This window comes from Mizuhopecten yessoensis, unplaced genomic scaffold, assembly GCF_002113885.1.
Source record: "Mizuhopecten yessoensis strain PY_sf001 unplaced genomic scaffold, ASM211388v2 scaffold8107, whole genome shotgun sequence".
NCBI classification, from domain to species: Eukaryota; Metazoa; Mollusca; class Bivalvia; order Pectinida; family Pectinidae; genus Mizuhopecten; species Mizuhopecten yessoensis.
Genome location: NW_018407382.1, coordinates 57205 through 79976, shown reverse-complemented (window position 1 = coordinate 79976; position 22772 = coordinate 57205). Strand labels below are relative to the sequence as shown.

General features: G+C 41.6%; 1 protein-coding gene across 1 annotated transcript in view; it reads left to right on the top strand.

Annotated features, from left to right (window-relative positions):
• The window catches only part of LOC110454904, a gene marked incomplete at its 5' end in the record, with an annotated part of 36453 nt that overhangs the window by 5833 nt on the left and 7848 nt on the right, over positions 1-22772 (top strand). Inside the window, 10 exons of the mRNA XM_021504692.1 lie at positions 984-1105; positions 4354-4465; positions 9342-9389; positions 10151-10258; positions 13628-13672; positions 15857-17044; positions 17484-17606; positions 20391-20508; positions 20845-20998; positions 21217-21279. Coding sequence (XP_021360367.1) covers positions 984-1105; positions 4354-4465; positions 9342-9389; positions 10151-10258; positions 13628-13672; positions 15857-17044; positions 17484-17606; positions 20391-20508; positions 20845-20998; positions 21217-21279 — 2081 coding nt within the window. The remainder of the gene's footprint in view (positions 1-983; positions 1106-4353; positions 4466-9341; positions 9390-10150; positions 10259-13627; positions 13673-15856; positions 17045-17483; positions 17607-20390; positions 20509-20844; positions 20999-21216; positions 21280-22772) is intronic.

Here is a 22772-nt window from a genome sequence, read left to right as displayed (position 1 = left end):
GAGTGATGTGCTTGTGCAGGGCCTTATACAATGGTAAGTTTGTCATGTGTTGTTCAGTGTAAGGAGTTATGTGCTTGTGCAGGGCCTTATACAATGGTAAGTTTGCCATGTGTTGTTCAGTGTAAGGAGTGATGTGCTTGTGCAGGGCCTTATGTAATGGTACTTTCAAGGTCACAGGGGTCAAATGTGTCAAACTCTTCAAACGACTATTTCTGAAGAACTGAAAGGTATACAGGTTTTATGTTTGGCTGATGGCTTCCTGGGATGGAGCCCGACAAAGTTTGAAAATGAAAATAACCTTGACCTACTTACAAGGTCACAGGGGTCAAATGTGTCAAACTATTCAAACGACTACTCCTGAAGAACTGAAAGGTATAGAATCTTTATATTAGGCTTGTGGCTTCCTGGGATAGAGCCCGTCAAAGTTTGAGAATGAAAATGACTTTGATGTACTTTCAAGGTCATAGCGGTCAAATATGTCAAACGCTTCAAACGACTTCTTCTGAAGAACTAAAAGTTATAGAACCTTCATAATTGGCTGTTGGCTTCCTGAGATAGAGCCCAACAAAGTTTGAGAATGAAGAAGGCCTTGACCTAGTTTCAAGGTCACAGGTGTCAAATATGTCAAGAACATCAAACGACTTCTGAATAATCGAAAGGTATGTAATATTTGGCTGGTGGCTTCCTGGGATAGAGCTCACCAAAGTTTGCAAATGTTTATGACCTCAACCTTCTTTAAGGGTCACAGAGGTCAACAACATTTCAAAGAATTTGTTCTGAAGAACCAAAAGGAATGGATTCGTAAGATTTGGCTGGTAGCTGTTTGGGATAAAGCTAACAAAGCTAACAGACCTTACAATGATGGGCTCCTCAAAAATTGCTCTGGGATCTCTGGTTGTACTTACTAGCCTCTGTATGTTGTATGTCAACCTCAGTGTAGTTGTATATGAAATCCCTATTCCTGATTTGACCTTTCTCTGTAGGACTTACTTGGTTTGGATGAGAAAACGGCATCTGAGATTGAAGACTTACTCGCAGAGGACAACAGATTAGATAGGACTCATCTTCGGCGCTATCGCGAGTATTCACCTCGTGAAATCATCAGGTAAAAATTCCTGGCTTTCTCTACACATTACATAATTCAGTCTTTTTCATGTCTGTCTGTCTGTCTGTCTGTCTGTCTGTCTGTCAGTCCGCTTTTTGCCTTGTCCTTGATGTCATATGAAGGAATGGTGGTATTTTAATCTCACCTGTCCGTCGTCGGTCCGTCTTTAAACGCTACTTGTCCTGAACAGCCAAGTAGATTTGGACTTAATTTAGTCTGAATCATCCTTGGGTGAAGGGGAACCAATTTTGTTTAAACTGTGGGTCTGGCCCCCCCTCCCCCCAGTGGCCTGAGGGGCAGGGCCCAATAGGAGAAACAAAGCAAATTATTTAAAATCCTTCTTATTCTGTAGGAACGAAAGGATTTGGTCCATATTTGGTGTGGAGCAACCTTGAGTAAAGGGGAACAAATTTTGTGTAAATGTTGTGTGTGGCCCCCCCTGGGACCTGAGGGGCAGGGGGAAATAGTGGTAAACCCTTTAAAATCCTTTTCTTCCATAGGGATTAACGGATTTTATCCATATTTAGTTTGAAGCATCCTTGGGCCAAGGGACTCAATTTTGTATCAGCAGTAGGTGTGGTCTCCCAGGGGTAAAAGGGTGGGGCCCAATAGGAGAAATAGGTAAAACCTTTAAAATCCTTCTTCGCCCATTGGAATTAAGGCATTTTATCCTTATTTAGTCTGGAGCATCTTTGGGCCACCAAGGGGACTCAATTTTGTATAAACGGTGGGTATGACCGCCCTAGGGGCATAGGGGTGGGGCTCTGTTTGAAGTTTGTTCTCGCTATATCTCAAGTACTGGATGGATCTTTCTGAAATATGATATGTACTTACAGCACATACCATGGAGTGCTATATCTTACTTCATACCAATTATTTTAAACATATTCAGGTGAGCGATACAGGCGCTCTGGGCCTCTTGTTATCAAACTTGTCTGATGACCTACCGACCCTTGTAGTCCTGTCTCAGGTTGGATGATCGGCAAGTCGGTGAGGCTGCTGCATTGTGATGGGTTGATTGCTTTCTGCACAATGACAGAATAACACAATACCTAATGACAGAATAACACAATATCTAATGACAGAATAACACAATATCTAATGACAGAATAACACAATATCTAATGACAGAATAACACAATATCTAATGAGAGAATAACACAATATCTAATGAGAGAATAACACAATACCTAATGACAGAATAACACAATATCTAATGACAGAATAACACAAAATCTAATGACAGAATAACAAAATATCTAATAAAAGAATAACACAATACCTAATGACAGAATCACACAATATCTAATGACAGCATAACACAATACCTAATGACAGAATGACACAATACCTAATGACAGAATAACTCAATATCTAATGACAGAATTACACAATATCTAATGACAGGATAACACAATATCTAATGATAGAATAACACAATATCTAATGACACAATAACACAATACCTAATGACAGAATAACTCAATATCTAATGACAGAATAATCAGATAATAACACAATATCTAATGACACAATAACACAATACCTAATGACAGAATGACACAATACCTAATGACAGAATGACACAATACCTAATGACAGAATGACACAATACCTAATGACAGAATAACAAATATCTAATGAGAGAATAACACCATACCTAATGACAGAATAACTCAATATCTAATGACAGAATTACACAATATCTAATGACAGCATAACACAATACCTAATGACAGATTAACACAATATCTAATGACAGGATAACACAATATCTAATGAGAGAATAACACAGTACCTAATGACAGAATAACATAATATCTAATGACAGAAGAACACAATATCTAATGACACAATAACACAATACCTAATGACAGAATGACACAATACCTAATGACAGAATGACACAATACCTAATGACAGATTAACACAATATCTAATGACAAAATAACACAATATCTAATGCCAGAATAACACAATACCTAATGACAGAATAACAAATATCTAATGAGAGAATAACCCAATATCTAATGAGAGAATAACATAATATCTAATGACAGAAGAACACAATATCTAATGACAGCATAACACAATACCTAATGACAGAATCACACAATATCTAATGACAGGATAACACAATATCTAATGACAAAATAACACAATATCTAATGAGAGCATAACACAATACCTAATGACAGAATGACACAATACCTAATGACAGAATAACTCAATATCTAATGACAGAATAATCAGATGTTGATGAACCTTTTCTGGTATAGGCCTTACTTCTTACTCCAGATTCTCTCTTGGATTTGAATTTTGGCAAATTCCATGCATATCTAATGACAGAATAATCAGATAATAACACAATATCTAATGAGAGCATAACACAATACCTAATGAGAGAATAACACAGTACCTAATGACAGAATAACAAATATCTAATGAGAGAATAACATAATATCTAATGAGAGAATAACATAATATCTAATGACAGAAGAACACAATATCTAATGACACAATAACACAATATCTAATGCCAGAATAACACAATACCTAATGAGAGAATAACACAGTACCTAATGACAGAATAACAAATATCTAATGAGAGAATAACAAAATATCTAATGAGAGAATAACATAATATCTAATGACAGAAGAACACAATATCTAATGACAGGATAACACAATATCTAATGACACAATAACACAATACCTAATGAGAGAATAACACAGTACCTAATGACAGAATAACTCAATATCTAATGACAGAATAACACAATATCTAATGACAGAATAATCAGATGTTGATGAAACTTTTCTGGTATAGGCCTTACTTCTTACTCCAGATTCTCTCTTGGATTTGAATTTTGGCAAATTCCATGCATATTTAATGAGGCTGCTATGCATTGATTGGTTATTTGCTTTCCTTGCAGTATCTTATAACAGCATGATCATATTTCTATCAACCTTGCTTGGTGTAATACTTGCCAAATCTCCTGCTCTGGTTTGATGTTTACATAAATTCCACAGCGGTAAGGCACATTGCTGGGCCCTTGCTGACATTCAGTGTTCTAGACCCCAGTCAAAATCATCGTTGGTTGATAAGGGTCGGCCCCTGGCGGCGTGGGCCAAGGGATCAGATACAGACTACTTCTAATGTTCATTTCATGTATTATTCATCATGCAGTATTTCAGACAAGTCAACATTTTCTTGTTAATTTTTTTGTTTTTGTTTTTTTATTCAGACCAGGCTTCGTGAGAATCAACCTACCTTACTTTCTACAAAAAGACACCCTTCAGTTTGTCATTGAGGCCGTCAAGTTGACTGCACAACACTGTTGGAAGTTGCTACCTCAGGTCACCATTCTTATCTTGGTTTTTTTTTAAATATTGAAAGTCAAAGAAAGACAAATTTAAATTTATTTTGGTAGCTATTACAAACTAAGAAATGATGTACAAATTTAACGGTTTTGATTTTTAGCTCTACTGGTCTATTTGTTGTCTGTCAACTTTTTAGCTAGCCTGATGCCCGAATGTGTGGCCAGTAGTTTGGAGANGTCCTCCCCCCCCCTGTAGTACTCCTGTTACAGTATTTATATATAGATGGTGTGTGTATATAGCCCTCCTCCTCCTGCAGTACTCCTGTTACAGTGTTTATATGGAGGTGGTGTATATAGTCCTCCCCCCCCCTGTAGTACTCCTGTTACAGTATTTATATATAGATGGTGTGTGTATATAGCCCTCCTCCTCCTGCAGTACTCCTGTTACAGTGTTTATATGGAGGTGGTGTATATAGTCCTCCCCCCCCCTGTAGTACTCCTGTTACAGTATTTATATATAGATGGTGTGTGTATATAGCCCTCCTCCTCCTGCAGTACTCCTGTTACAGTGTTTATATGGAGGTGGTGTATATAGTCCTCCCCCCCCCTGTAGTACTCCTGTTACAGTATTTATATATAGATGGTGTGTGTATATAGCCCTCCTCCTCCTGCAGTACTCCTGTTACAGTGTTTATATGGAGGTGGTGTATATAGTCCTCCCCCCCCCTGTAGTACTCCTGTTACAGTATTTATATATAGATGGTGTGTGTATATAGCCCTCCTCCTCCTGCAGTACTCCTGTTACAGTGTTTATATGGAGGTGGTGTATATAGTCCTCCCCCCCCCTGTAGTACTCCTGTTACAGTATTTATATATAGATGGTGTGTGTATATAGCCCTCCTCCTCCTGCAGTACTCCTGTTACAGTGTTTATATGGAGGTGGTGTATATAGTCCTCCCCCCCCCTGTAGTACTCCTGTTACAGTATTTATATATAGATGGTGTGTGTATATAGCCCTCCTCCTCCTGCAGTACTCCTGTTACAGTGTTTATATGGAGGTGGTGTATATAGTCCTCCCCCCCCCTGTAGTACTCCTGTTACAGTATTTATATATAGATGGTGTGTGTATATAGCCCTCCTCCTCCTGCAGTACTCCTGTTACAGTGTTTATATGGAGGTGGTGTATATAGTCCTCCCCCCCCCTGTAGTACTCCTGTTACAGTATTTATATATAGATGGTGTGTGTATATAGCCCTCCTCCTCCTGCAGTACTCCTGTTACAGTGTTTATATGGAGGTGGTGTATATAGTCCTCCCCCCCCCTGTAGTACTCCTGTTACAGTATTTATATATAGATGGTGTGTGTATATAGCCCTCCTCCTCCTGCAGTACTCCTGTTACAGTGTTTATATGGAGGTGGTGTATATAGTCCTCCCCCCCCCTGTAGTACTCCTGTTACAGTATTTATATATAGATGGTGTGTGTATATAGCCCTCCTCCTCCTGCAGTACTCCTGTTACAGTGTTTATATGGAGGTGGTGTATATAGTCCTCCCCCCCCCTGTAGTACTCCTGTTACAGTATTTATATATAGATGGTGTGTGTATATAGCCCTCCTCCTCCTGCAGTACTCCTGTTACAGTGTTTATATGGAGGTGGTGTATATAGTCCTCCCCCCCCCTGTAGTACTCCTGTTACAGTATTTATATATAGATGGTGTGTGTATATAGCCCTCCTCCTCCTGCAGTACTCCTGTTACAGTGTTTATATGGAGGTGGTGTATATAGTCCTCCCCCCCCCTGTAGTACTCCTGTTACAGTATTTATATATAGATGGTGTGTGTATATAGCCCTCCTCCTCCTGCAGTACTCCTGTTACAGTGTTTATATGGAGGTGGTGTATATAGTCCTCCCCCCCCCTGTAGTACTCCTGTTACAGTATTTATATATAGATGGTGTGTGTATATAGCCCTCCTCCTCCTGCAGTACTCCTGTTACAGTGTTTATATGGAGGTGGTGTATATAGTCCTCCCCCCCCCTGTAGTACTCCTGTTACAGTATTTATATATAGATGGTGTGTGTATATAGCCCTCCTCCTCCTGCAGTACTCCTGTTACAGTGTTTATATGGAGGTGGTGTATATAGTCCTCCCCCCCCCTGTAGTACTCCTGTTACAGTATTTATATATAGATGGTGTGTGTATATAGCCCTCCTCCTCCTGCAGTACTCCTGTTACAGTGTTTATATGGAGGTGGTGTATATAGTCCTCCCCCCCCCTGTAGTACTCCTGTTACAGTATTTATATATAGATGGTGTGTGTATATAGCCCTCCTCCTCCTGCAGTACTCCTGTTACAGTGTTTATATGGAGGTGGTGTATATAGTCCTCCCCCCCCCTGTAGTACTCCTGTTACAGTATTTATATATAGATGGTGTGTGTATATAGCCCTCCTCCTCCTGCAGTACTCCTGTTACAGTGTTTATATGGAGGTGGTGTATATAGTCCTCCCCCCCCCTGTAGTACTCCTGTTACAGTATTTATATATAGATGGTGTGTGTATATAGCCCTCCTCCTCCTGCAGTACTCCTGTTACAGTGTTTATATGGAGGTGGTGTATATAGTCCTCCCCCCCCCTGTAGTACTCCTGTTACAGTATTTATATATAGATGGTGTGTGTATATAGCCCTCCTCCTCCTGCAGTACTCCTGTTACAGTGTTTATATGGAGGTGGTGTATATAGTCCTCCCCCCCCCTGTAGTACTCCTGTTACAGTATTTATATATAGATGGTGTGTGTATATAGCCCTCCTCCTCCTGCAGTACTCCTGTTACAGTGTTTATATGGAGGTGGTGTATATAGTCCTCCCCCCCCCTGTAGTACTCCTGTTACAGTATTTATATATAGATGGTGTGTGTATATAGCCCTCCTCCTCCTGCAGTACTCCTGTTACAGTGTTTATATGGAGGTGGTGTATATAGTCCTCCCCCCCCCTGTAGTACTCCTGTTACAGTATTTATATATAGATGGTGTGTGTATATAGCCCTCCTCCTCCTGCAGTACTCCTGTTACAGTGTTTATATGGAGGTGGTGTATATAGTCCTCCCCCCCCCTGTAGTACTCCTGTTACAGTATTTATATATAGATGGTGTGTGTATATAGCCCTCCTCCTCCTGCAGTACTCCTGTTACAGTGTTTATATGGAGGTGGTGTATATAGTCCTCCCCCCCCCTGTAGTACTCCTGTTACAGTATTTATATATAGATGGTGTGTGTATATAGCCCTCCTCCTCCTGCAGTACTCCTGTTACAGTGTTTATATGGAGGTGGTGTATATAGTCCTCCCCCCCCCTGTAGTACTCCTGTTACAGTATTTATATATAGATGGTGTGTGTATATAGCCCTCCTCCTCCTGCAGTACTCCTGTTACAGTGTTTATATGGAGGTGGTGTATATAGTCCTCCCCCCCCCTGTAGTACTCCTGTTACAGTATTTATATATAGATGGTGTGTGTATATAGCCCTCCTCCTCCTGCAGTACTCCTGTTACAGTGTTTATATGGAGGTGGTGTATATAGTCCTCCCCCCCCCTGTAGTACTCCTGTTACAGTATTTATATATAGATGGTGTGTGTATATAGCCCTCCTCCTCCTGCAGTACTCCTGTTACAGTGTTTATATGGAGGTGGTGTATATAGTCCTCCCCCCCCCTGTAGTACTCCTGTTACAGTATTTATATATAGATGGTGTGTGTATATAGCCCTCCTCCTCNCTCCTGTTACAGTGTTTATATGGAGATGGTGTATATAGTCCCCCCCTCCAGTACTCCTGTTACAGTGTTTATATGGAGATGGTGTATATAGTCCCCCCCTCCAGTACTCCTGTTACAGTGTTTATATGGAGATGGTGTATATAGTCCCCCCCTCCAGTACTCCTGTTACAGTGTTTATATGGAGATGGTGTATATAGTCCCCCCCTCCAGTACTCCTGTTACAGTGTTTATATGGAGATGGTGTATATAGTCCCCCCCTCCAGTACTCCTGTTACAGTGTTTATATGGAGATGGTGTATATAGTCCCCCCCTCCAGTACTCCTGTTACAGTGTTTATATGGAGATGGTGTATATAGTCCCCCCCTCCAGTACTCCTGTTACAGTGTTTATATGGAGATGGTGTATATAGTCCCCCCCTCCAGTACTCCTGTTACAGTGTTTATATGGAGATGGTGTATATAGTCCCCCCCTCCAGTACTCCTGTTACAGTGTTTATATGGAGATGGTGTATATAGTCCCCCCCTCCAGTACTCCTGTTACAGTGTTTATATGGAGATGGTGTATATAGTCCCCCCCTCCAGTACTCCTGTTACAGTGTTTATATGGAGATGGTGTATATAGTCCCCCCCTCCAGTACTCCTGTTACAGTGTTTATATGGAGATGGTGTATATAGTCCCCCCCTCCAGTACTCCTGTTACAGTGTTTATATGGAGATGGTGTATATAGTCCCCCCCTCCAGTACTCCTGTTACAGTGTTTATATGGAGATGGTGTATATAGTCCCCCCCTCCAGTACTCCTGTTACAGTGTTTATATGGAGATGGTGTATATAGTCCCCCCCTCCAGTACTCCTGTTACAGTGTTTATATGGAGATGGTGTATATAGTCCCCCCCTCCAGTACTCCTGTTACAGTGTTTATATGGAGATGGTGTATATAGTCCCCCCCTCCAGTACTCCTGTTACAGTGTGTTTATATGGAGGTGGTGTATATAGTCCCCCCTGCAGTACTCCTGTTACAGTGTCTTTATATGGAGGTGGTGTATATAGTCCCCCCTGCAGTTCTCCTGTTACAGTGTTTATATGGAGATTATGTAAAATGATTACATTTATTGTTTGTTTAAATTAGAAAATATTCATTTTTCTTTACAGTATATGTTTAATCCGGAAACTGGGGAATGGCGACAGAAAAATTTCCAGGTAACATATACTATTTTAGTTCACCTCGTGTAAAATTGCCTGTAAGTTTGAATAACTCGAAGACACAGGGTCCTGGTATTTGGCCAGTAGGTTCCTGGCATAGAGTGAAAAGAAGTTTGTTATAAAATGACATTGATATACTTTTGAGCTCACTGTGATCAAATGTGTTAAAAGCTTCAAACAATGATATCTGGAAAAAGAAAAAAAATGGATTCTAAAGCAAAGAGACTTTGGTATGGTATGTGGACTGTTAATGTCAGCTGAAATGGTTCTGAATAGCTACCGTCGATACATTCTAGATAGACCTCCATCTGGATAGGTCTAGAGCCATGCTACTTGGGCATATCATGTAGACAAGCAGTGTGAATCAATCTTATGTATTGTGTTAAAGATAACAGTAAACTTTTACACCAGGCTCCCTGTTGCTGAGAGTTATTATATTAAGAAATAAACTAGCTTGCCCAATTAGCAATTTACAGGTCAAGAAAAATGAGTTTTTAAACTCATCATAAGAATGGTCCTGGTAAATCTGAAGGCCCTGTGTACCTGTTTGTTGTTATCACTGACACAATAATTCATGGTTTTGTTTAATATAATAATAAACGTTGGAATAAAGGATAAATCGGATCACTGATCAATTAGTCTACTCACGTAGTGTAAAGCAACAGAAAACTGTACCAACAAAGCTGGACTACCTGCTGTTAAACGATCTACATGATAAACATGTTCATAGTGAATTACCCTTATATATATATATATAGGTGTTCAAAGACAGAAAATGGCTTGGTCATATCCAGTACAACTCTGGTGAGATGAAGTACAAGGTGCCCCCACCTATAGTAAAGGGTCCATTACCCACAGACTACCAGGTATGTACAAGGTGCCTCCACCTATAGTAAAGGGTCCATTACCCACAGACTACCAGGTATGTACAAGGTGTCCCTACCTATAGTAAAGGGTCCATTACCCACAGACTACCAGGTATGTACAGGGTGCCCCCACCTATAGTAAAGGGTCCATTACCCACAGACTACCAGGTATGTACAGGGTGCCCCCACCTATAGTAAAGGGTCCATTACCCACAGACTACCAGGTATGTACAGGGTGTCCCCACCTATAGTAAAGGGTCCATTACCCACAGACTACCAGGTATGTACAGGGTGTCCCCACCTATAGTAAAGGGTCCATTACCCACAGACTACCAGGTATGTACAGGGTGTCCCCACCTATAGTAAAGGGTCCATTACCCACAGACTACCAGGTATGTACAGGGTGTCCCCACCTATAGTAAAGGGTCCATTACCCACAGACTACCAGGTATGTACAGGGTGTCCCCACCTATAGTAAAGGGTCCATTACCCACAGACTACCAGGTATGTACAGGGTGTCCCCACCTATAGTAAAGGGTCCATTACCCACAGACTACCAGGTATGTACAGGGTGTCCCCACCTATAGTAAAGGGTCCATTACCCACAGACTACCAGGTATGTACAGGGTGTCCCCACCTATAGTAAAGGGTCCATTACCCACAGACTACCAGGTATGTACAGGGTGTCCCCACCTATAGTAAAGGGTCCATTACCCACAGACTACCAGGTATGTACAGGGTGTCCCCACCTATAGTAAAGGGTCCATTACCCACAGACTACCAGGTATGTACAGGGTGTCCCCACCTATAGTAAAGGGTCCATTACCCACAGACTACCAGGTATGTACAGGGTGTCCCCACCTATAGTAAAGGGTCCATTACCCACAGACTACCAGGTATGTACAGGGTGTCCCCACCTATAGTAAAGGGTCCATTACCCACAGACTACCAGGTATGTACAGGGTGTCCCCACCTATAGTAAAGGGTCCATTACCCACAGACTACCAGGTATGTACAGGGTGTCCCCACCTATAGTAAAGGGTCCATTACCCACAGACTACCAGGTATGTACAGGGTGTCCCCACCTATAGTAAAGGGTCCATTACCCACAGACTACCAGGTATGTACAGGGTGTCCCCACCTATAGTAAAGGGTCCATTACCCACAGACTACCAGGTATGTACAGGGTGTCCCCACCTATAGTAAAGGGTCCATTACCCACAGACTACCAGGTATGTACAGGGTGTCCCCACCTATAGTAAAGGGTCCATTACCCACAGACTACCAGGTATGTACAGGGTGTCCCCACCTATAGTAAAGGGTCCATTACCCACAGACTACCAGGTATGTACAGGGTGTCCCCACCTATAGTAAAGGGTCCATTACCCACAGACTACCAGGTATGTACAGGGTGTCCCCACCTATAGTAAAGGGTCCATTACCCACAGACTACCAGGTATGTACAGGGTGTCCCCACCTATAGTAAAGGGTCCATTACCCACAGACTACCAGGTATGTACAGGGTGTCCCCACCTATAGTAAAGGGTCCATTACCCACAGACTACCAGGTATGTACAGGGTGTCCCCACCTATAGTAAAGAGTCCATTACCCACAGACTACCAGGTATGTACAAGGAGTCCCTACCTATAGTAAAGGGTCCATTACCCACAGACTACCAGGTCTGTACAGGGTGTCCCCACCTATAGTAAAGTGTCCATTACCCACAGACTACCAGGTATGTACAGGGAGTCCCCACCTATAGTAAAGAGTCCATTACCCACAGACTACCAGGTATGTACAGTGTGTCCCACCTTTAGTAAAGGGTCCATTACACCAAGTATGTACAGGGAGTCCCTACCTATAGTAAAGAGTCCATTACTCACAGACTACCAGGTATGTACAGTGTGTCCCACCTTTAGTAAAGGGTCCATTACCCACAGACTACCAGGTATGTACAGTGTGTCCCACCTATAGTAAAGGGTCCATTACCCACAGAGTACCAGGTATGTACAGGGTGTCCCCACCTATAGTAAAGGGTCCATTACCCACAGAGTACCAGGTATGTACAGGGTGTCCCCACCTATAGTAAAGGGTCCATTACCCCCAGGCTACCAGGTATGTACAGGGAGTCCCCACCTATAGTAAAGGGACCATTACCCACAGACTACCAGGTATGTACAGGGAGTCCCCACCTATAGTAAAGGGACCATTACCCACAGACTACCAGGTATGTACAGGGAGTCCCTACCTATAGTAAAGAGTCCATTACTCACAGACTACCAGGTATGTTCCATTACCCACAGACTACCAGGTATGTACAGGGAGTCCCTCCCTATAGTAAAGGGTCCATTACCCACAGGCTACCAGGTATGTACAGGGTGTCCCCACCTATAGTAAAGGGGCCATTACCCACAGACTACCAGGTATGTACAGGGAGTCCCTCCCTATAGTAAAGGGTCCATTACCCACAGGCTACCAGGTATGTACAGGGTGTCCCCACCTATAGTAAAGGGTCCATTACCCCCAGGCTACCAGGTATGTACAGGGAGTCCCCACCTATAGTAAAGGGACCATTACCCACAGACTACCAGGTATGTACAGGGAGTCCCTCCCTATAGTAAAGGGTCCATTACCCACAGACTACCAGGTTTGTACAGTGTGTCCCACCTATAGTAAAGGGTCCATTACCCACAGAGTACCAGGTATGTACAGGGTGTCCCCACCTATAGTAAAGGGGCCATTACCCACAGACTACCAGGTATGTACAGGGTGTCCCTACCTATAGTAAAGGGTCCATTACCCACAGACTACCAGGTATGTACAGGGTACCCCACACAGAGAAAGAACTACAACAAGGACAGAATCCTAATCATAGTATTTGACTTTCAAGGCTTTGCAGTTGTTTCACAATTTCTTTTTATTTATCGACTAGGTCATGCCTGCTAATGTCTTTGCCTGTCCAGGTGAAAGGTGTCAAACATATTCCAATCTTCCAATGCTTTCCTCTCCAGAACTATATAAAGTCTGTGGCCTACTCGGATGAAAGACTGTTGTAATTGATAGGGGTTTCGATTAATTGCATACCCACAAAACATGTAATAGAAAATAATATATAGAAAACTGAAATGAATGCAATCAACATTTTATGATTTCATACTTGCAAGTATGAAGAATTATAAATTAGTAAAAACCTTGACCTACATTCAAGGTCACACAGATTGATTGCGTTGAAGACATCAACATAATCATAAAGCCAAGAGTTGTGATATTCAGCCTGTATATTTGAACTTTTATTGCATTGTGTTTGAAGAGTGTGTATAGATTGAAGTAAAAGTGTAAAATTTTACATCTATTACTCTTATCTTCAGGACTGTGTACAGAAGGCCCGAAATCTTTTCAGCCAAGCAGAAAAGGTTTGTAGCTGAAAGTGTTGAAGGATCGGATTGTAAACTCTCATTATTTTATGGTAAATTGTACTCTCAAGATAGGATGTATTAGTAACATCAATACCGTATTCAACCTTATAAGCACTTAAAAACCCATAAGGGGTGTGCTTTATACTGTAAACAGCAAACCTCTCACCAGTCAGATATTTGCACTTTGCCGATAAGATTCATGCTTGCCCAGTGTAAATTTTGCCCTTAGCATGAAATTACTATATTTTGTATGCTGTGTACTGATATTCCTGTCATGATAAATTCCTCCTCATTGGGGAGTCACCCTCCCCAATGAGGAGTAATTTATCATGACAGGAATATCAGAAGGCAGAAGTTGAAATGCTTGAAAAGAAATTCCTGGCATAAAGGAACCCTTTTGTGCTAAAACCTACTGAAACCAGATAGGTCTGTATGTGTTCAAACCAGCCCAAACTGGCTATGTCTGTATGTGTTCAAACCGGCCCAAACTGGCTATGTCTGTATGTGTTCAAACTGGCCCAAACCGGCTATGTCTGTATGTGTTTAAGGTGGCTCCACACATCGTCATCAGCGTCCATTTTCGTGACGTACTTTCGGAAAAAGTACAGCTCGGACTCAATTATCTTGATCGAAATGTGCATGTACACCGTGTCGTCATTTCTGTATTGCGTATTGGGCATTCAATATCGTAGTGCAAATTATAGTTACACCTGGGCCGTTTTCGTTTAAATGTCAAACCGATCGGACCACTGTTGTTCGTTTATTAAATAAGGTCGGACCTAGTAATCTGATGCTGCTTTCAGGCGAGCCTTGAGAAAGCCTTGCAAGACCTGCATACACATTTGCAGGTCCGCCAGGATTTATACCCGAAATTGTTACATTTATAAACGGTCAAACCGGTTGCTCCGCATAAACGAACAGGCCCCTGGTAAACAATAGTACACGTGCATGCCGATGATATGTCAACACCCGATATCGAGATTTTACCGGGAAATGTATAATCACACGTACTTCAGGAATAAAGCTTTCCAATTCATAGTCATAAACAGATAAACAGACTCACGGGAAGACAGTGACATGAGACCAGACGACCTCAAGAAGGTCATATAGGAAACGCATGTAATGCGGACGTACCAACCTCACATGTGCATATCACGTGCTTACACGAGTTCATAAGCTCGAGGTCGTTACGTTTTTCGCTGTTAAGGGAGTTTTGCTCTGTCGATTTAATCGTGTTTACAAATGTAGTCTACTTACTCTGTGAAAATAATGTTTTGTAAAATATCAAGATACCTATGAAATGCATGTGTGAGTGCACGTGAGAACGGCATACCATGCGAAAGCCTCTGGTCACATACATACCTGACATGTAATTATAAATATATCGTGAGTTAGCGGACTGTGGAATGATGTCCAAAGTGTACATGACTGAAGGTAATTTGGTTCCATTAAAGAACAATAAATTGATAATTTTGATATCATATTTTTGATTTATTTCCATCATTTTTGTTATATGTAAACAGAGACAACTGTCATTGTGTAAATGTCACCCCTCTACAAAAAGTTCCGATTTTTTTCAAGGAAGATAACTCTCACCCGGATAGAAGTGATTGTAAAATGTAAATTAAATTGATTATAAAGCCATTGTGTATATTTTGTTCAATTTCCCATTCTATATGTATAGATCTTTGTGTCGTGTTTGCTTTTAGATTGTAGATAATCACTTTTATCCGTAAAAATTCAATAAAAAACACTTTGTATAACATGTGTTACATATTTTGCGATAAATAAAATATTTGTAGGGTTAATTAGAAATGCTTCTTTTCATTTTGTTATTGTTGTTATTGTTCCGAACAATGTCACACACAAAAAAAGCCGGAAGATATTAAAATTGACGAAAATTCCTTTTTTTGGTATTTTTTCCAAAAAAGTCCCCAAACTATCGGAATGTGTAGATTTTCATAAAATCAACTCTACATAGTTGCATAACCATTATATGAAAGTTTCAACGAATTTTGCTGGTTAATTGCGAAAGTGTGGAGCCACCTTAAACCAGACCAAACTGGCTATGTCTGTATGTGTGTTTTAACTATGTATTGCTTTGTAACTTTGCCTTACTTAATCTTTGGCTTACAGTTTCAGGTTTCCTATCATTCTTTGTCATTATTCCTTTATTTTCAGACAAAATACCAACTTGCAGACCACAGACAGATGTTTGATGAGCAGTCCCAGAAATACAGGTGGTTCTTATTACCAAGTGAAGCAGCCCAATGTCTGGATGGTCATTCAGCATCACCAACAGATAAGACCTTTGTTCTACCATTTTGTCCTCCAGCTATTCGGACACGTGTAGGGTTGTCTCCCTTTGTGTGTGGTGGACATACAGAGGAGTGTGATGGTGTCAATAGGGAAGGACCTGTTTGTCCAGTCAGTAGGCAGGAATGTTCCCCTAGGCTCACAACTACTGCATTTGGGGGCAGCTTGATCAAAGCACTTAACCAAGGTTTTGACTTCAACAAAGATGGTGCTGGAACTGAGACATATGAGGTGGGTGCAGGCATGCCTCAGGAGGAAAGGGTCACAGACAATGCCCAGGAGAAAAGGGAAACAAGCAAACCCAAGGCGGAAAGAGTTATAATCAGGCCAAAGGAAATAGGGGCTGAAGAGTTTAACATTCAGGAAACAAATGTATGTTCAATGGCAAAGCGCCGAAAAATAGCAGATTGTTCTGGTGTAGGTGGGGATATGGAGAGTTCTAACCTAATCACTGCTAAATCCAACACCGATAGCAATAACTTCATTATAAAGGATACAAAGGGGTCACATGATACAGGGAGAACACAGGATACAGCGAGATCACAGGATACAGGGAGATCACAGGATACAGGGAGATCACAGGATACAGGGAGAACACAGGATACAGGGAGATCACAGGATACAGCGAGAACACAGGATACAGCGAGAACACAGGATACAGCGAGATCACAGGATACAGGGAGATCACAGGATACAGGTAGATCACAGGATACAGCGAGATCACAGGATACAGGAAGGTCAGATGATACAGGGGGGTCACAGGAAACAGGAAGGTCACAGGAGACAGGAAGGTCACAGGAGACAGGAAGGTTACAGGAGACAGGAAGGTCACAGGAGACAGGAAGGTTACAGGAGACAGGAAGGTCAGATGATACAGGGGGGTCACAGGAAACAGGAAGGTCACAGGATACAGGGGGGTCACAGGAGACAGGAAGGTCAGAGGAGACACACAGATCCATAGGTAGTAACAGGAAAGCACTCAAACAGATGGAAAGGAAAAAGAAAAGTGGCTGGTTTTCTCCTCCTAAAGTCATATTTACACCTTTCCTGAAGGTATGGCATTGTCTGTCTATCTGACAGGGTTAAGCTTGGTACTAATAGGTTTAAGTTGGTATGGTGTTGTTTATCTGGCTTGGCGTCAGAGAAATTTTGTCTGCACCTTGTTTTTCTTGCTATTTCATTTTCGTTCACAAAAGTGGCTATAATCCTATAAAAGAGAAATGAGGCTTACCCGGTACTAAATGTTTGGTTTTGTGTTCAACTATATATAGAGTTTGTCCCTTGTTCATGTATAGTTTCAACAGATGCTGCTTGGCATGTGATAAAGATATATTGTTCCACCCCTGTTGTAATTTGTTAAGACTTGTGCTATGAGATAAACGTTGAAGTCCATCAAAATTGTATTTTAATTGACTTAATTGTAGACTGCCGTAAGTTATTCTGATGAGGAAGTAGTACCGCTGTTTTGTAAGATAAATCTTGTTTCTTGCAGGCAGTGACAGATTTAGAGATGATACAGAACGGGGATAAGGTCCTTGTATGTCTCTCTGGTGGCAAAGACTCCCTCAGCTTGCTTCATACCATACAACAGTACCAGTTCTACTGTAGAGGCAAGGTAAACATCCAGAGAGTGTAGACTGTAGAGGCAAGGTAAACATCCACAGAGTGTAGACGGTAGAGGCAAGGTAAACACCCACAGAGTGTAGCCTGTAGAGGCAAGGTAAACAACCACAGAGAGTAGACTGTAGAGGCAAGGTAAACCAAGGTAAACATCCAGAGAGTGTAGACTGTAAAGGCAAGGTAATTATAAACATCCACAGAGTGTAGACTGGAGAGGCAAGGTAAACATCCACAGAGTGGAGACGGTAGAGGCAAGGTAAATAGCAGAGAAGTGTAGACTGTAGAGGCAAGGTAAAAGACTGTAGAGGCAAGGTAAATGGCTGAAGAGTGTAGACTGTGGAGGCAAGGTAAACATCCACAGAGTTTAGACTGTAGAGGCAAGGTAAACTTCCACAGAGTGTAGACTGTAGAGTCAAGGTAAACATCCACAGAGTGTAGATTGTAGAGGCAAGGTAAATAGCAGAGGAGTGTAGACTCTAGAGGCAAGGTAAACATCCACAGAGTGTAGGCTGTAGAGGCAAGGTAAATAGCAGAGAAGGGTAGACTGTAGAGGCAAGGTAAAAGACTGTAGAGGCAAGGTAAATGGCTGAAGAGTGTAGACTGTAGAGGCAAGGAAAACATCCACAGAGTGTAGACTGTAGAGGCAAGGTAAACATCCATGGAGTGTAAACTGTAGAGGCAAGGTAAACAACCACAGAGTGTAGACTGTAAAGGCAAGGTAATTATAAACATCCACAGAGTGTCGACTGTAGAGGCAAGGTAAACATCCACAGAGGGTAGACTGTAGAGGCAAGTTAAACATCCATGGAGTGGAAACTGTAGAGGCAAGGTAAACAACCACAGAGGGTAGACTGTAGAGGCAAGTTAAACATCCATGGAGTGGAAACTGTAGAGGCAAGGTAAACAACCACAGAGGGTAGACTGTAGAGGCAAGTTAAACATCCATGGAGTGGAAACTGTAGAGGCAAGGTAAACATCCATGGAGTGTAGACTGTAGAGGCAAGGAAAACATCCACAGAGTGTAGACTGGAGAGGCAAGGTAAACATCCACAGAGGGTAGACTGTAGAGGCAAGTTAAACATCCATGGAGTGGAAACTGTAGAGGCAAGGTAAACAACCACAGAGGGTAGACTGTAGAGGCAAGTTAAACATCCACAGAGTGTAGACTTTAGAGGCAAGGTAATTATAAACATCCACAGAGTGAAGACTGTAGAGGCAAGGTAAACAACCACAGAGGGTAGACTGTAGAGGCAAGGTAATTCTAAACAACCACAGAGTGTAGACTGGAGAGGCAAGGTAAACATCCACAGAGGGTAGACTGTAGAGGCAAGTTAAACATCCATGGAGTGGAAACTGTAGAGGCAAGGTAAACAACCACAGAGGGTAGACTGTAGAGGCAAGTTAAACATCCACAGAGTGTAGACTGGAGAGGCAAGGTAAACATCCACAGAGGGTAGACTGTAGAGGCAAGGTAATTCTAAACAACCACAGAGTGTAGACTGTAGAGGCAAGGTAAATGGCTGAAGAGTGTAGACTGTAGAGGCAAAGTAAACAACCACAGAGTGTAGACTGTAGAGGCAAGATAAACATCCACAGAGTGTAGACTGTAGAGGCAAGGTTAACATCCACAGAGTGTAGACTGTAGAGGCAAGGTAAACAACCACAGAGTGTAGACTGTAGAGGCAAGGTAAACATCCACAGGGTGTATACTGTAGAGGCAAGGTAAACATCCACAGAGTGTAGACTGTAGAGGCAAGGTAAACATCCACCGAGTGTAGACTATAGAGGCAAGGTAAACATCCACAGAGTGTAGACTGAAGAGGCAAGGTAAACATCCACAGAGTGTAGTCTGTAGAGGCAAGGTAAACATCCACACAGTGTAGACTGTAGAGGCAAGGTAATTATAACCAACCACAGAGTGTAGACTGTAGAGGCAGGGTAAACATCCACAGAGTGTAGACTGTAAAGGCAAGGTAAACATCCACAGAGTGTAGACTGAAGAGGCAAGGTAAACATCCACAGAGTGTAGACTGAAGAGGCAAGGTAAACATCCACAGAGTGTAGTCTGTAGAGGCAAGGTAAACATCCACAGATTGTAGACTGTAGAGGCAAGGTAAATGAGGAGAGTAGACTCCTCTCATGAAGTCCTTATCGACAAATGTTTACGGCATGAATACATTATATATTTCCTCTTCAAATAATAATTTAATAACAAAACTATACTAGAGGCAAGGTAAATATCCACAGAGTGTAGACTGAAGAGGCAAGGTAAACATCCACAGAGTGTATACTGTAGAGGCAAGGGAAACATCCACAGAGTGTAGACTGTAAAGGCAAGGTAAACATCCACAGAGTGAAGACTGTAGAGGCAAGGTAAACATCGACAGAGGGAAGACTGTAGAGGCAAGGTAAACATCCAGAGAGTGGAGACTGTAGAGGCAAGGTAAATAGCAGAGAAGTGTAGACTGTAGAGGAAAGGTAAACATCCACAGAGTGTAGACTGTAGAGGCAAGGTAAATGAGGAGTGTAGACTCCTCTCATGAAGTCCTTATCGACAAATGTTTACGGCATGAATACATTATATATTTCCTCTTCAAATACTAATTTAATAACAAAACTATACTAGATCTGGAGTACAGCTTATATATCTGAATTATAGTAATATGGTCTGGTGTAGATACTACCTGCTAGATCTAGCGTCAAATAACATCTGAATTCATTAACATTGTTTCACGAGTATATTACTCAGTGTTTTCTAACAGCATCTGTTCCATTGCAGGGCTTGAAGTTTGAGTTTGGAGCAGTAACTGTTGACCCCCAGACACCGTCGTACGACCCCCGGCCACTGAAGGGCTATCTGGCAGGTCTTGGAGTACCCTACTTCTATGAGAGCCAGTGTAAGTTACACACAAGCTTCTGGTGTGTCCAGATCTGTGATCAGACTTCACTTTATTCTGTCAAAGAGAAGCATTGTAAGCCCTTTATTAGCCCCTTGCAATACTTTCCATTGTTTAGAAAAACTCGACAATTGATTTGACACTACAGCTGCTCTATTTCCCATGTAACGTTGTTCACGTTTCATGATCAATGTCCTTTTGCTGGATTCTACTCCTTTGTTTAAGAACAAACTTCCCAGGCAACTTTAGCTCCCTAAATGACTAGAATGTTCCCGGGGGAACTTGGTGATGTACGTTTAAGTTGTTATCCTGATGTCATGCTGTTTGCTACAACAGGTATCATGGAGGCTGCCCAGAACCTTGACTACGAATGTACATCCATTTGTAGCTTTTGTAGTCGTATGAAGAGAGGCCGAATCTACGCCTGTGCTCGCCGAGAACAGTACAATGTCCTAGCTCTGGGGCAACACCTCGACGATTTGAGTGAAAGGTCAGGGCTCATTTTTAGTTCACCTTGACTAAGGTGGAGGAATATTGTCTCCTAAGTCTGTGAATTTTTACTTCTCTACAACTTATAGATAAAGAATTAGTTACCAGAATCCATATCATAACATATGTTAAGAAAATGTAATTCCTTGATTGATTTATCACTATGTAGGTATATATATATACTGTGTGTTGACTGATAACTGACTTTTTTGTGTGCAGTTTCCTGATGTCTGTCTTCCACAATGGCCTACTACGTACAATGAAGGCACACTATACTGTAGAGTAAGTACACCACAAAATCTTTTATCGGTCTATCAACTTTTTGTTTTTGAAATGTTACCGAGCAGAGGGATGGGGCCAAATAGGGAAAGGAAATGAAAATTTTCCAAAACTTTCCCCTTCTGTACCATAGGAGGAATTGTTTTTGAGCAAAGGGACTCAATTTTTAGCTCACCTGTCCGAAGGGCAAGTGAGCTTATACCGTGGCGCGGCGTCCATCGTCTGTCCGGCGTCAATATTTTACTTTTAACAACTTTTTCTCAATAACAAAAAGGCCTAGGGTGATGATATTTGGCCTGAAGCAAACTGGGATGAAGGGCTACGAAGTTTGTTCAAATGAATGACCTTGCCCACTTTCAAGGTCACAGTGGTCAAATGTTTTAAAATCTTCAAACATCTTCTCAATAACCAAAAGGCCGAGGGTACGTATATTGGGCCTGTAGCATGCTGGGATGAAGGGCTACCAAGTTTGTTCAAATGAATAACCTTGACCCACTTTCAAGGTCACAGGGGTCAAATGTGTTAAAATCTTCAAATGACTTCTTCTCAATAAACAAAAAGCCCAGTGTACTGAAATTGGGCCTGTTGCATACTGGGATGAAGGACTACCAAGTTGGTTCAAATGAATGACCTTGACCCACTTTCAAGGTCACAGGGGTCAATTGTGTTAAAAATCTTCAGACGACTTCTTCTCAATAACCAAATTCCCCAGGTACTGGTTTTGGGCTTGTAGCAAGCTGGGATGAAGGGCTACCAAGTTTGTTCAAATGAATGACATTGACCCTGTTCAACTTAATGTCCTTGTTCGACTTTCAAGGTCACAGGCGTCATATATTTAAATCATTTAATAGATTCAAATGAATCGAACATAGATATTTTGCCTGTAGCTGTATATTAGTCCACTTTTAAGATTACAATTGTGAGATTAATCCCAGGTGAGCCCATTGGGCCTTTTGTTTATAAATGGAGGGTTTGGCGCCTCTGGGGGCATACAGTTGGATCCCAAATAGGGAAAGGAAATGAAAATCTTCCAAAAGTTTCCCCTTCAGTACCATGTACCATAGAAGGAATTGTTTTTGAGCAAAGGTGACTCAATTTTTATAATCTGAGGGTGTGGCCCCTCTGGGGGCATACAGGAGGTTCCCAATAAGCTAAATGAACTAAATAATTCCTCAAAATCGGTCTTTTTCCTATGATTTGAAGCTTGAGCATCCTTTCTAGTATATAGTTTACTTTGTAAGACTTGGTTAGTAGTTCTAGGTCTAACTTGTATGGTTTATAGTATATTGTATACTTTGTATGACTTGGTTAGTAGTTCTAGGTCAAACCTGTATGGTTTCTAGTATATAGTTTACTTTGTAAGACTTGGTTAGTAGTTCTAGGTCTAACTTGTATGGTTTATAATATATAGTTTACTTTGTAAGACTTGGTTAGTGGTTCTAGGTCTAACTTGTATGGTTTCTAGTATATAGTTTACTTTGTAAGACTTGGTTAGT